Genomic DNA, 12,324 nt, shown 5'->3' on the forward strand with positions numbered 1-12,324 from the left:
AATAGAAATATCATACTTCTTGTGGGGGCAGAAGAGCGGTACCGCTAGAAAGGTGTGTCAAGATTAGTACGAAAACTAGAGCTGACTATTTTCAGGCAAATAGCTTGGGATTAAGCAAAGCTGTTATTAGTAAGCTTTCTTGAACGCTCTGAAGTAACAAGTGCAACAGAGAGGAAAAGTTGAGAAAATGATGAAGGAACACCTGTAGTTTCTTGTAATCATGTTCTTTGAACATTAACAGTATTTCATAGCTGTTGATACCTGAAAGGTCATTAGTGTATCAGATTTATTGTGTCTGCAGAAATTTATTTTTTTCATTGAGATATACTGTATTCAGAAGCATTTGAAGTGTTTTTCTCTTGTGTTTTCAGAAGGGCCATAGCTTACGCGAGAAGCTTGCAGAAATGGAAACCTTTAGAGACATCTTGTGTAGACAAGTTGACACTTTACAGAAATACTTTGATGCCTGTGCAGATGCAGTTTCCAAAGATGAACTCCAGAGGGATAAAGGTAAAGTTGTTATTGGAAACATTTACCTCCTTAGAATCTAAATTTCTATACAGTAAGGAATGTTCTTGCTTAAGTAATTTTAACTATTCGCTGCAGTAGTTGGAGTCCTTTAAAAACTGTTTAACTTTGCTCTTAAACTGTAGCTGACAAACTCACTGAAAAAAAAGATCTTTTAAGCACTTGATGTTATACAACAATAATTTCTTACCCTTATGAGATGAAATCAAGTTGATTCACTACTGCAGTGCTTACCATAGTTTTCGAAAAAACATTGGGGTTTTAGTTTGATAGGAACAATATGTTCTTAAATAAAGGCAAAACATGTTGCCATATTGTATGCTTCAGACGTATATTGGCTGAAGGTAGAATACTGTACAACATGAGTGCACACTTGAGATACTAGTAGATCCAGATGAGGATAGCTAAGTATCTGAATAGTTTTTCTCAGAATGCAGCTTGTTTTCATGTTCATACTTGTTTTCTGGGGCTTTTATATTTATCCTTGGGTTTGTTATCTCTCACTGTAAAAAGTCCTGAAACTTTTTTTAGTGAGAGAATGGTAGATACAAACAATTCCACTTTTTTTGCAAATTTTCTAGTGTAGAAGAGCTGAATTGTGGCTCATTTGCTTAATCAGTTATGAAAGAATCTTCCTTTGGATGCTGACCAAAAATCTCATAATTATTCCTCATAGTAATGTTGTGGTTCTGATGGGGATTAAAAAAAGAAAAAAAGGCAGGAGGATCATGACTTTTTGTTTTTATTGTAGGAAAAATATCCTGTGCTACTTAGCTGTGAAAATGCTCCTAGTTTTTTCTTATGCACTGAAGAATTGGAAAAGCCTTGTTTCTTTCCTAACGTATTATCTTTCTCTCCCTAATGCAGTGGTAGAAGATGATGAAGATGATTTCCCTACAATGCGTTCTGATGGGGATTTTTTACATAACAGTAACAGCAGTAGGGAAAAGTGTGAGTATGTCTACACTTCACTAAAAATTCACTTGAATACTATGATAAGCCTTATATGACTGATATTTATGCTTTTGTCTGAGAGGAGAGCTATAGGAACGGTTGTCTGAATTTGTTACAGGTTATTTAAAATTTGTCATTTTAAAATTGTCATTTGTTAGCTGTTTTTCATGAGTTGAATTTAATTTAATTCTCACAAATATTAATGGAAGCTTGTCAAGCTGATAATTCCTATTGTGTTCAAAGTCACTTCTACAAAATTCTGCTGGAACAGCTGTGTTGTTAAAATATTGGGAAGTAAGGGTTGTAACAGATAATCATTCTTTTTTTCTTGTGACTGTTGTCAGCTTGTATGGCTTTTTCTTCAAGTTCTGTGGTTGCATTATGACTAAGTCAGTGTTGATACTGATTCTAATTTCTCATAATTTTGCCACTTTTTAACACTATTTTCCAACGATGTGATGAACAAAATCATGATTTTTTTTTTAAATTCTTATCTTAAAAGATCTTATAATAGTCGTTTTTCTCTATCCACGCAGTGAATGTGAAACTCGTGCAAGCCCTTCTTTCTGAAAAATCTTCATACAGCTGGCCTGCCAGGAGTTGTATATGTGTTCAAAAATTGTTTGCATTCTTTCTATACTTTCTCTTGTTTCTTGACTGAAATTATTTTATTATGTATTATCTAGCATTAGTTCACTAGATGCTGGCAGTTCAGGTTTTTACTAGATTTTGGTTCACAGAGTTTTTAAATTATGCTATCTCTCTTCAAAATATATGGGAAAATAAGCCTTTTTTTTGTGTCTGTTTTCTTTACAATGAGCTATCCTTCCTGTGTATTGCTTTCTTTGTTTTTGAGTACTTGCGATGTTTTCACACTGGTAGACATCAGTAGCTCCATCACACTGCTCTATAACCCCTTCTGAAAAGAACAGGAGCTAAATATAATGCAGGCTCAGGGGCTGAGTTAAGATGTAGTTTAATGAAAGGAAAAATAAGCAAGAGCCATGCAGAAGCAAAAGGAGGTACTGGCTATTTCATATGAGCATGGGATAGTCAGCCATGTCTTAGGAAGAAAGGACTTGATATGAATAGCAGTTACCTGGGAAGATGGATGCTTTCATAATTATAGCCTCCCCTGGTCCTTTCCCTTTCCCAACTTTATTTCTGATCTTGATGTCATGCCAAAAGGGATATTCCATGCCATCAGTTTGGTCCATCTGTCCCAGTTGTGTCTCCTCTCCACCTCTTGCTCACTCACCCCAGCCTCCTGACTTTGAGGGGCTGGAGAAGCAGCCTGCGTACTGCTCAGCCATAGCCAGTGTATTCTAGATACAGGCCAAGAGCACAGTACTGTATGGGTTGCTGGGGGAAAGTTAACTCCACCCAAGTAAGATGATATGCAGTTGCTCTTTCTAGAATATCACTGAAACTGTAATGGAAGATGAGAAAAAGAGGAAATGGAAGGCACTTTAAACATACTTCCAGAATTAATAATATGAACAGATTTTTCAGTGATATAAAGTGCTTCCTCTGCTAAGGGCTAATTACAGTGCTGGCATCACAGGTTAAGCAGAGTACAACTTTGAAATTCATGAATAAATCTTTTGTGCTTCTTGTCAGCAAATATAAGCAAGTTTGCAATATTGGCCTGTGAGCGCGTCGAACAGTTTCACCAACTCTATATAAAGAGTCTACATTTTTAAGGACTTCTAAATCACGAAAACAAATTCCAGAGAAATGAGAAAAGTTTTTTTCTTAAACATTAGTGAGCACTTAATTTCATGGCATGATTCATTTTGAAAGTGGTATTTGTCAAACTTAATTTTTGTGGGATGGTGTAGGAGTTTCAGCTTATTCTACCTTTAGAACATTTTTTTGTATCTGAATTACTCTGATATATATCCTGTATATGCACACCTAATATGTGAAATTTCATCTGGAAGGTATATATTTTTAGTGCATCAGGTCATGTTACAATTTTTAAAAGGAATGTGATGTCCTTTATCATTGTTTTAGAGGAATTTGAAGTAATGTATCCATATTCGTCTTAAAAAAAATCTTCATCAGGCATTTGGGAATTTCTCTGTTAAGGCATTGTTAGGTATCATGGATACCTTCATATATAAACTCATTTGCTGTAGGTTACTATTTCTGCAACCTTTTGCTTTTTGCAGGACTTGTAATTACAGTTTTTATGATTCCTGTTTCTGTTACATTTACTTTCCATCAATTCTGTTAACAACTGATTTTCATTCTACCTTTTTTCAATACCTGTTTGATTTGTAATGGGTAAATGCATTAAAAATTTCATGCCATCATAGAATATCCTGGGTTGAAAGGGACCCACAGGGATCAAGTCCAACTTATGTCTTCGCATAGGATCTCTAGTTCTCCAATCTTGTGCTCAAACCATGAGGTTTATAATTTGTTTTAAGGAACTGTGTTCTCATTGTCTCTGAAATTTCCATTCTGCACCTTTCTTGAGTGAGTAGGGAGAAAGTTAGCATGACTGTAGAGATTCGTGTGCTGCTATGCTATACCATGTTTGGACAGGGATGGGTTTTTTTTTTCTAAGAACCTTTAATGAAGAGTTAGAGCATAATGAAGGTATACAAATTTACTGTTCACTTTCCAATTAGAAAATCTGGTAACTGAAGCAGTGGTCATTTATATCAGGGCACCAAGGGGAGTGCCTGACTGATGTGTATTTACCAGTTGGAATCTTACAGTCTAGGAAAGTAAGAGTCCTGATTGAGAAGTGTTCCCATCTGTCTGCTTGGGAAAATGAGTGGATTTGGGCTTAATTTAAATAAGAGTGGGTGAAACCTACTCTGGGAACCTCTTTAAAGACAGAAGAACAAATTACATAGATGAAGGAGATAACCTAATATAAAATACAGTGGGACTTGCAGTGAATTTTTGTTCTTCAAATGCAAGAAGAATATTCACCAGCATTGCTGAAATAATGAGGTTATTCTTAGAGGAAAACTGATCTATTAATCCTAGTGCCATCCACAGAAGATCAACAATAGGTATCACGTAATAAGCGGGTAATATTCCCACCCATTTCTTTTTCATGTAGTATTAGTATAGTGTTATAAGTGGTAGAAGTGGCATAAAATGGAAGAGAAAAAGGAACTTTGTACTTACTGTCTTCTATAAATAATCTTCCATTTCACTGGAAAATGGATTTTACTGAACAGGTTATGTTTTAGACTTATGGGGAAGGGTTGAAAACTGTATCTTAGGAACAAGATGTGAAAACTGACTGCACCTCTAGTCTTTTAGGATCAGAACACCTAAAGAGCATGGTATTTAAAGTCAAATAAGTTTAAAACAAACAAGCAACAACAACAAAAAAACATCATGAAAGGAAGGAGAAAATGATTCAGAAGCAAAGCAAAATGCTTGAGACAGAATTGTTAAAAAGGAATCACTTACCTCCAAATGTTAAAATTGAATTCAAAGTAGGCAAAAAAGCATAGATCTGTTTTTCAGTTGACTGAAGCTTAATTAGAAAGCTAGAAGAGCAGATCCAGTAAGAAAAACTTTACTGTTATCCTTTAACTTGAACCTGTAGCTGTTCTGATGTAAGATTTCAACTTGAAACACCAGATCCTGTAGCTGATGTAGGAATAAAAGTGTAAAGAAGGAATCAGAAAGATGTTCAGCTTTTCCAGATAGAAGATGTGACAAAAATTGTTAATATGCTGAAGCTTAACTGTTTCTGAGCTGGGGCTTGTGATCATCTTCAGACATGTTCTGGAAAGAAAAGTGTCTTTTGAGGAGTACCCCCATACACAGTAGAGAATCACTTGAGCGATTCTCTCCTTACAGAAATAAGTTTTGCAGCATTCTACAAGTTCTTTTTTGTTCAGTGTTTTGTACACTGAAATGGCTGACTTTGAATGAAATTTCAAGCAGCTTATATACCACTGCTTCTTTGAGACTAGTCATTGAATAAGGACTTAAAATACGTGGTAACCAAAACCGTATCGAAGTATTAATGAGATGTAGCTGAGACTTCAACAGAAGTTGACTTTGTTCCAAGAAATGAGTCTTTGTTGCTGCATTACCCTCACACACTGCAGCAGAGATTTGTCTGAAATAACTACATTGCAGCTGGTGGATGTTTCTTCGGCACGTCTAGCAGTATTATGTACTGAATTAAAAAACATGTCTATCAAGCAGTGCATCTCTGCTAGTGGGCCTGCAGGTGAACATGCTGTACACCAGCAGGACAAATCAGTGGTATTGCAGTTCTCAAAGAAAAATGCAGTTTTTGTGTGAAGCTGTTGTTTAATTTTCATTATTTGCAGTGGATCCACTGTGTTGCCTCCTTGCCAGCTTATACCACTTTCAGTCTCTGCCTCCTCCATGTTCCCTCTGCAGCTGTTAGGGGGAGGGAGATCTCATTTGCTTGTTATTATTTCTGAAACATGATTTTTTAAATTTTTCTTTCCAGCCCTTATCTTCATCTGTTAGGGAGTATTCTTCATTAATGTGGAATAAAAAAATAAGCTGTGTTTTACCATACCGTGTATGCTTCTTGGGGAAACTGAGGAACTGTATGGTTTGTAATTGTGTGTTTAAAAAAAACATAGTTTGCTTCCTTGTGAAAGAAGAGCATATATAGCCTCTGGAGACTTACACCACTGCTGAAGACCATGTGATGTTTGCTTTCTGTTCCCCAAGTGCCAACACGGTGTTCTACCATCAGAGAGCAGCAATTGCAGTTCCCTTCCCTCTAAGAACATCTTGAAAGCTCTGCTTTATCGGTGCAGGCAGTTATTGGATAAACTTAACATAGATGTTTGTTTCAGCTTTTTAAACTGTAACAGTGGCACCAAAACCAAAGAAAATTAAATAAAAATGCATTATCCAGCCGGGCGATAAGTCACACTAGTTTTAACCGTGGTATAGCAGGAGGTACTTTAGCTTGCTGAGCTCAGTCTTCAACATGGGTTTACTTCTGCTTCCTAGTACTTTATGGCGTTAATGTATGGTGTTTGATTTGATATTCTGTCAACCTCTATGTAAGTTTGACATATAATAGGTGTTTTTTTGTCACACATTTTATGTGATTTAAATAGCCTTAGCAACAGATGGCTTGGTTGACAGCATGAAGTAGTTGTTGGAATTGCAAAACCCACAATACTTGGATAATTCTGCACATTTGATACTTCGATATATCATACCTTTTTACTTTGTGGATTTAAAGTGTATAATTACCGGCTTAGAGCAACTTTGAATATGACATTTTGGCTTTGATTGCGTTTTTTAATTGTTCCTCTCTCAGTACTGAATTAGGTATGTTGAGGTTTCTCTGTCTTAGGCCTCACTTCAATCTCTCAAACAGCTATTGTTACAAAGTATTACCACTCCCTCCACCTACATGATTTGCACAGCGCAGAGCAATACAGCATTACAGGCTGACTTGAAATAGAGTATAGCAAGATGAAGCTGAAGGGGTGCATTCTTCCTTTTGAATTTCTTTCCTTACCCTGTGGATAGCTGCAAATGATTAGCACGTTTGATTTTTGTTTCTAAATCAGCTTTCAAGCCAGTATATTGAAACAATTGTAATATAAACCATGCTTTTAAGATGCTCACGTGAATTAAAGGCATCTGTCAGTGAATGGTTTGTGTTTGTTTTCAGTATTTCCACATGTGACACCCAAAGGAATTAATGGCATAGACTTTAAAGGAGAAGCTATAACTTTCAAGGCAACAACTGCTGGAATCCTTGCTACACTATCTCACTGCATTGAACTCATGGTAAAACGTGAAGAAAGCTGGCAAAAAAGGCTAGATAAGGTAAGATTCTTTTCCTTTCATTTTGGTTTACAAAGAAAAAAAATAATAATAAAATAAAAAAAGATTCTTCAGTTTGAAATTTCAACAACTGTTTTTAACCTTCTTAGTCCAGGCTTTTTTTTTTTTTTTCTTTTTATGTGCAGCACTTGCTAATCTTAGGTGTTTTCATTATTTATTAGTCCTATAAAATGTTAAAACCTCATCTTAACTGTGGCTGATATAGTAGCATTCATCGTGTACTTTTTTTTTTTTCCCAGCCCTTTTTCAACTAGGATTTCTATATTATTTTTTTAAACTCGAAAGAGAACCTGACAGCACTAATATCATAAGTTATTGCTTGCAGCCTTCTAAAGGAGACCTACATATTCTATCCATGCAGTATCCAGAATGATGTGCAAATCCAAAATGCTTAGTTGTGAAATGGTAACAGTGCTGAGAACAACCTGTTCTTTAAAGGTTTAACTGTGAAGATCTCTTTAAAGGGATCATTGTTTATTTCACTTACTTTTAAGGGATGAGTGGAAAACGTGACTTAAACTAGTTGATTAATATTTATTTTTAAAGTTAGTGGTGTTAACCTGTTTTTCTGATGACAATGATTGTTCATGCTAATCCTGCACAACCACTATAGCAACTCAAAATGCACAATCTCTTCTTCAGATGAGATATCTTGGAAGCGTGTCTGGGATGTATTTCAGGCTTTGCTTTCCACAGTCTTGCCAGCCTACCATTATTGGCCGGTGTTCTGTGGCATTGTTGTTTCTTGTTTTTTAATTTAGCATGTTTACATATGGCATATATCTCATCAAATCCTACTTACATATTTTAGTGGTACATGATTCAAATAATAAAGGCATTCAGATAAAATATAATTGCACTTCAGTCCTTCACTTGCCTCCAGCTCTTTGTCTGTATGTCAAAGGCTTGGTCTTATCTAGCTGTTTTGATGCTTCAGACAATTCTTAATTCGGTATCGATTCATCTGAGTAGTTGGAGGAATTGTAGCAGATCCAAGGCTCGAAATTCATTAATGAGATCACAGAATAACTCAGATTGGAAGAGACCTCAGTAGATCTCCAGTCCAACCTCCTGCTGAAAGCAAGGAGAGTTTGAAATTAGACCAAGGTGGTCAGGGCTTTATTACATCTGGTTTTGAGTCTTCAAAGATGGAGACTGCACAACCTTTCTGAGCATAATGTTCTACACACCTGTCATTACAATGATATAGTGGAAGTCTTTATATCCAGTCAGAAATATTTCAGCATCTACCCTTTTATTTTCAACCTTGTACCAGAGTCTGGCTTTGTTTTCTTGATGATCTCCCCTGACTCCTCCATGGGCTGCAGTATGGATGTGTGTCCTGCCATCAAGAACCACCTCTTCCTCCTCACATTCCCTCTGCTGTTTCTCACTTTTTGTTCCCTTCTCCTCTCTCTAAGTGATGGTTTTTTAATTTTTTTTTTTTTTTTAATTCTTCTTCTTATTTTTTTTCCTTCCCCCTCTCCCCACTCCCTGGAAGTGTCATTTATTTGTCTGGTAGGCTTAACTGTGTCCTACAATGAGCCTGTTTTGGAGCTGTCTGGACCTAGCAATGACATGAGCCCTGACTTCCTCCCATAGAGGGCCTCCTGGGTCCCCCCTAGTAGAAATGTCTTTATATCTATACTCTGCACTAGAATTTTTTTGTCTTTTTACTACATAACTTTAGTGGCTCAACATAGTTTGTAAAAGTATCTTCTACAGATATGGATCTGATTTAAAAGCATTGCATTATCATCAGACGAGTGTCTTCTGAAACAGAAGTAAATATTATGAGATGATGAGGTTCAGCCTACTTTTTCATATACATTAAAGGGGAAAATTTGCAGAGGAAATGCTAGGCTTAATCTGATTCCAGCATCACTACTTCTTTATTCAAAATATGTAATGTGGATATAATTAGTGGCTTTAATACAGTCATACACCTGTTATGAGAGAATGATGTTGAGTTGTTAATCTCTGCTTGGAATTCATGAAATGACTCACTTGGATCCTGTGTCAACTAACTGTAGAGATAGAAGCTTACATGCAGTGACTCATTAGTATCTCACTATATTCAACCAGCTAGCATTTTACCAGTTTTACCCTTCACCCTTTGTCATCACTGCCCGAGCAACGGCACTGAGTAATTCAGATAGTTCAAACAATCATTTAGCAGGTCTGACCATCAACGAACCATTTATACTTATATTTTATGAGCTAGGAATTGATTTTTGGTTGCTGATGTAGTAATTTCTCGCATGTGACTTATTAAAAAGAAAAAGAAGGGGTTTGTCAAGGTAGTTAACTTCCCAAGTTTTGTATTAGTTTATGTGAAAGCACACAGTATGTGCATGCAAATAAAATGAGAAAATCAGTGGCTCTGGAAATCTTGGAAAAAAAGCTATACTGATCATTCTATTTGTTGGCATGTGTACTATATAATCAGCCAGTTCATTCCTTCATCATCAAAAGATCATGTCATTTTGCAGGAGATAGAAAAAAGGAGAAGAACAGAAGAAGCGTATAAAAATGCTGTAACAGAACTGAAGAAAAAGTCCCATTTTGGAGGGCCAGACTATGAGGTACAGTTCTGCTTTCTTTTTTTTTTTTTTTAATGCCAAGTGTTTATATTATATTAAACAATTGCATGTGTAAATCAAGGTGTTTGGCTTGTGCGAGAACGTTCATGCCACTTCAGTTCTTCCAGCTTGAAAACTGAAGACTGGATGATAAATTTCTAGCCTTAATTTTTTTTAATGAAATCCAGCCTTCATTTTGTCCTTCTTGTGTCTAGGGTAATTCATTTACTGATACTTCTGGTGATTTTTTTTTTTTATTATTTTTTCATATATTTGCTACTGTATCTGTAATACAGATAGAGAAATGCTAAAGGCAGAGGCAGTTCTAGAATCTGAAGTTCAACTAAAATCAGTGTTAACTTATCTCTGTTACTTGAAATGCAGTGATTTAAGATTCTGCTTAGGCTATTAAATTGTGTATTTCGGTAGCTTCCTCCTCAGATATTTACTCAAATTCTACAGTGTCTAAACAACCTTATGAAAAATAATACAATCCAATGCACCTATAGTGCAGTTTGTGTGATTTTTTTTTTTTAATGAACTTGACCCCTGCACAAGCATTAATGAAATGCTTGTTTCTGCTTAAAAATCAAAACCTGAGAAACAGTATCAGTGTATCAATATGATGAGATACTTAATAGACATTTGAACGCTATTGCTTCTCTCAGGTATCCACTTCAGTTTTTTGAGCCTAGTTTTCCTAAATTATCATTGTAAGTCTTAAACCTGAGCTTTCAGTACTCAGTTCTACTTGCTTCTTTATGCTAAGCTGTTTTTTCCAAGAATTCTGAAGTAAATGATCCCCAGTATTTTGTTTTGTCTTATTTTTTTTATCTGAAATCTACCCCGAGGCACTGGAATACTCAGAAGTAGCCTAACTATGCAATTATGCTAATGTGCTTACTTTTCTGACACATTGCAAACATTTTTAAGAGGAAATGTATGTTAATTAAAGCTTAATTGTCATGTCAAAGTATGTTGACGTTTCCTCAGCTTCCTGTTTGTTTTTTTAACCTTGTTTACATAACTACCCCCCTGCATTATAGCTGGAGGGAGTAACTTTCTTTAACAAGCAATGTTTTCAGATGAATTGTAGTCAAAGAATATTGGTAAAAATATTGAAGTCTTTGAAAGAATTTCATTCTGTCAGTTACATACATAGTACATACATATACTTCTAAAATAAAGCTTAAATGTAGCTCTCATGTCTCCAGTGTTTTCAACTAGTTCTTGTTTCTTATACTCTAGGAGGGTCCTAATAGTCTGATTAATGAAGAAGAATTCTTTGATGCTGTTGAAGCTGCTCTTGATAGACAGGATAAAATGGAAGAACAGGTACTGATGCTTGAAAAATGTGTTAATCATGGGCACTTTGTGGAAAGTTTCAGTGACCTATGGTCATTCCCTGTGTGCATCTCCTGACACCTGAGTGTAGAATTCAGTTCTTGGTATTTATACAGTTAAATACTGTTGTTTAACATTAATTCTGAGAAGGAGATTTCACAGCTTATGTGGATTAAAGTGCAAATGTTAACCCAATAAAGTCTCTTGTTTCTAATTCTTACATATCTTAGAATTCTGTATGAAACTTATTTGTAACAGATATATGTGCAAATAGGAATACCAAACACTACAGGTATTTGTCAAATCCTAATTACTGCCCTGAAGTTTATTTTGCTAATAGCAGTGGCAAGGATCAAATAGGGATAAAGATGCATTAAGTATAAGGGTTGCTTTGAAAGTAATGCTTCCTATTTATTTCCGTGGAAACTATAACAAATACAAAGAGCACAGTAACACTATTTGGTAGAGCAAATTCTCAGCTACAAAACATGATTTTTAAGCATGGTCACCACCATTAGTGTGTTTTTGCCAGTGATGAAAAAGAGCCTGCATGTTGCTCTTCTAAAAATTGTGCCAGTAGAGGTGACCTGCTGTTTCACAACTGCTGTGACGGTGTAATTCCAGGAAAATGTTGCTCATGAAGACTGTCTTTCAGCAGCCCAAACAGATGGAAGCCAAAAAGCATAAGGCCAGACTGCAGTGTATGTGGTAGGATGGTCTAGCCAAGATGGGCAGTGTGATCCATGGTCCTTAGACTGACGCATGGGGCCTGGTGTTACTGTGCTGCAAGATAAACGTTTGTTTTTTTTTCTCTGGCCTTACTCTGGAGGTTTGAACCTTCAGCTTAGTCAGTGTTGCAATCTAGCTGTCAGAGCTGATGATTTGTCTGAATTCCAGGAAATAACGAAGAATCACTTCTTTTCTATCCCAAAAGTCAGTGCACATCACTTTACCCACTGAGGGCTGCATCTTGAACATTTTGTTCCGTGGGGCATTCATATGTTGCCACTGCCCAGACTACTGTTTTAACTCTAGCTTGTAGTGACACCATATCTTCTCACCGGTAGTGATGCAATCCGGG

General features: G+C 36.1%; 1 protein-coding gene across 3 annotated transcripts in view; it reads left to right on the plus strand.

The window, feature by feature from the left end:
• The window catches only part of CERT1 (ceramide transporter 1), a 73,423-nt gene that overhangs the window by 46,216 nt on the left and 14,883 nt on the right, over nucleotides 1-12,324 (plus strand). For all 3 annotated transcript variants that reach the window (XM_072359263.1, XM_072359262.1, XM_072359264.1), the window contains 5 exons: nucleotides 372-510; nucleotides 1,396-1,479; nucleotides 7,142-7,299; nucleotides 9,810-9,902; nucleotides 11,148-11,234. In XM_072359263.1, coding sequence (XP_072215364.1) covers nucleotides 372-510; nucleotides 1,396-1,479; nucleotides 7,142-7,299; nucleotides 9,810-9,902; nucleotides 11,148-11,234 — 561 coding nt within the window. The remainder of the gene's footprint in view (nucleotides 1-371; nucleotides 511-1,395; nucleotides 1,480-7,141; nucleotides 7,300-9,809; nucleotides 9,903-11,147; nucleotides 11,235-12,324) is intronic.

This window comes from Excalfactoria chinensis, chromosome Z (genome assembly GCF_039878825.1).
Source record: "Excalfactoria chinensis isolate bCotChi1 chromosome Z, bCotChi1.hap2, whole genome shotgun sequence".
In the NCBI taxonomy this organism is placed as follows: Eukaryota; Metazoa; Chordata; class Aves; order Galliformes; family Phasianidae; genus Excalfactoria; species Excalfactoria chinensis.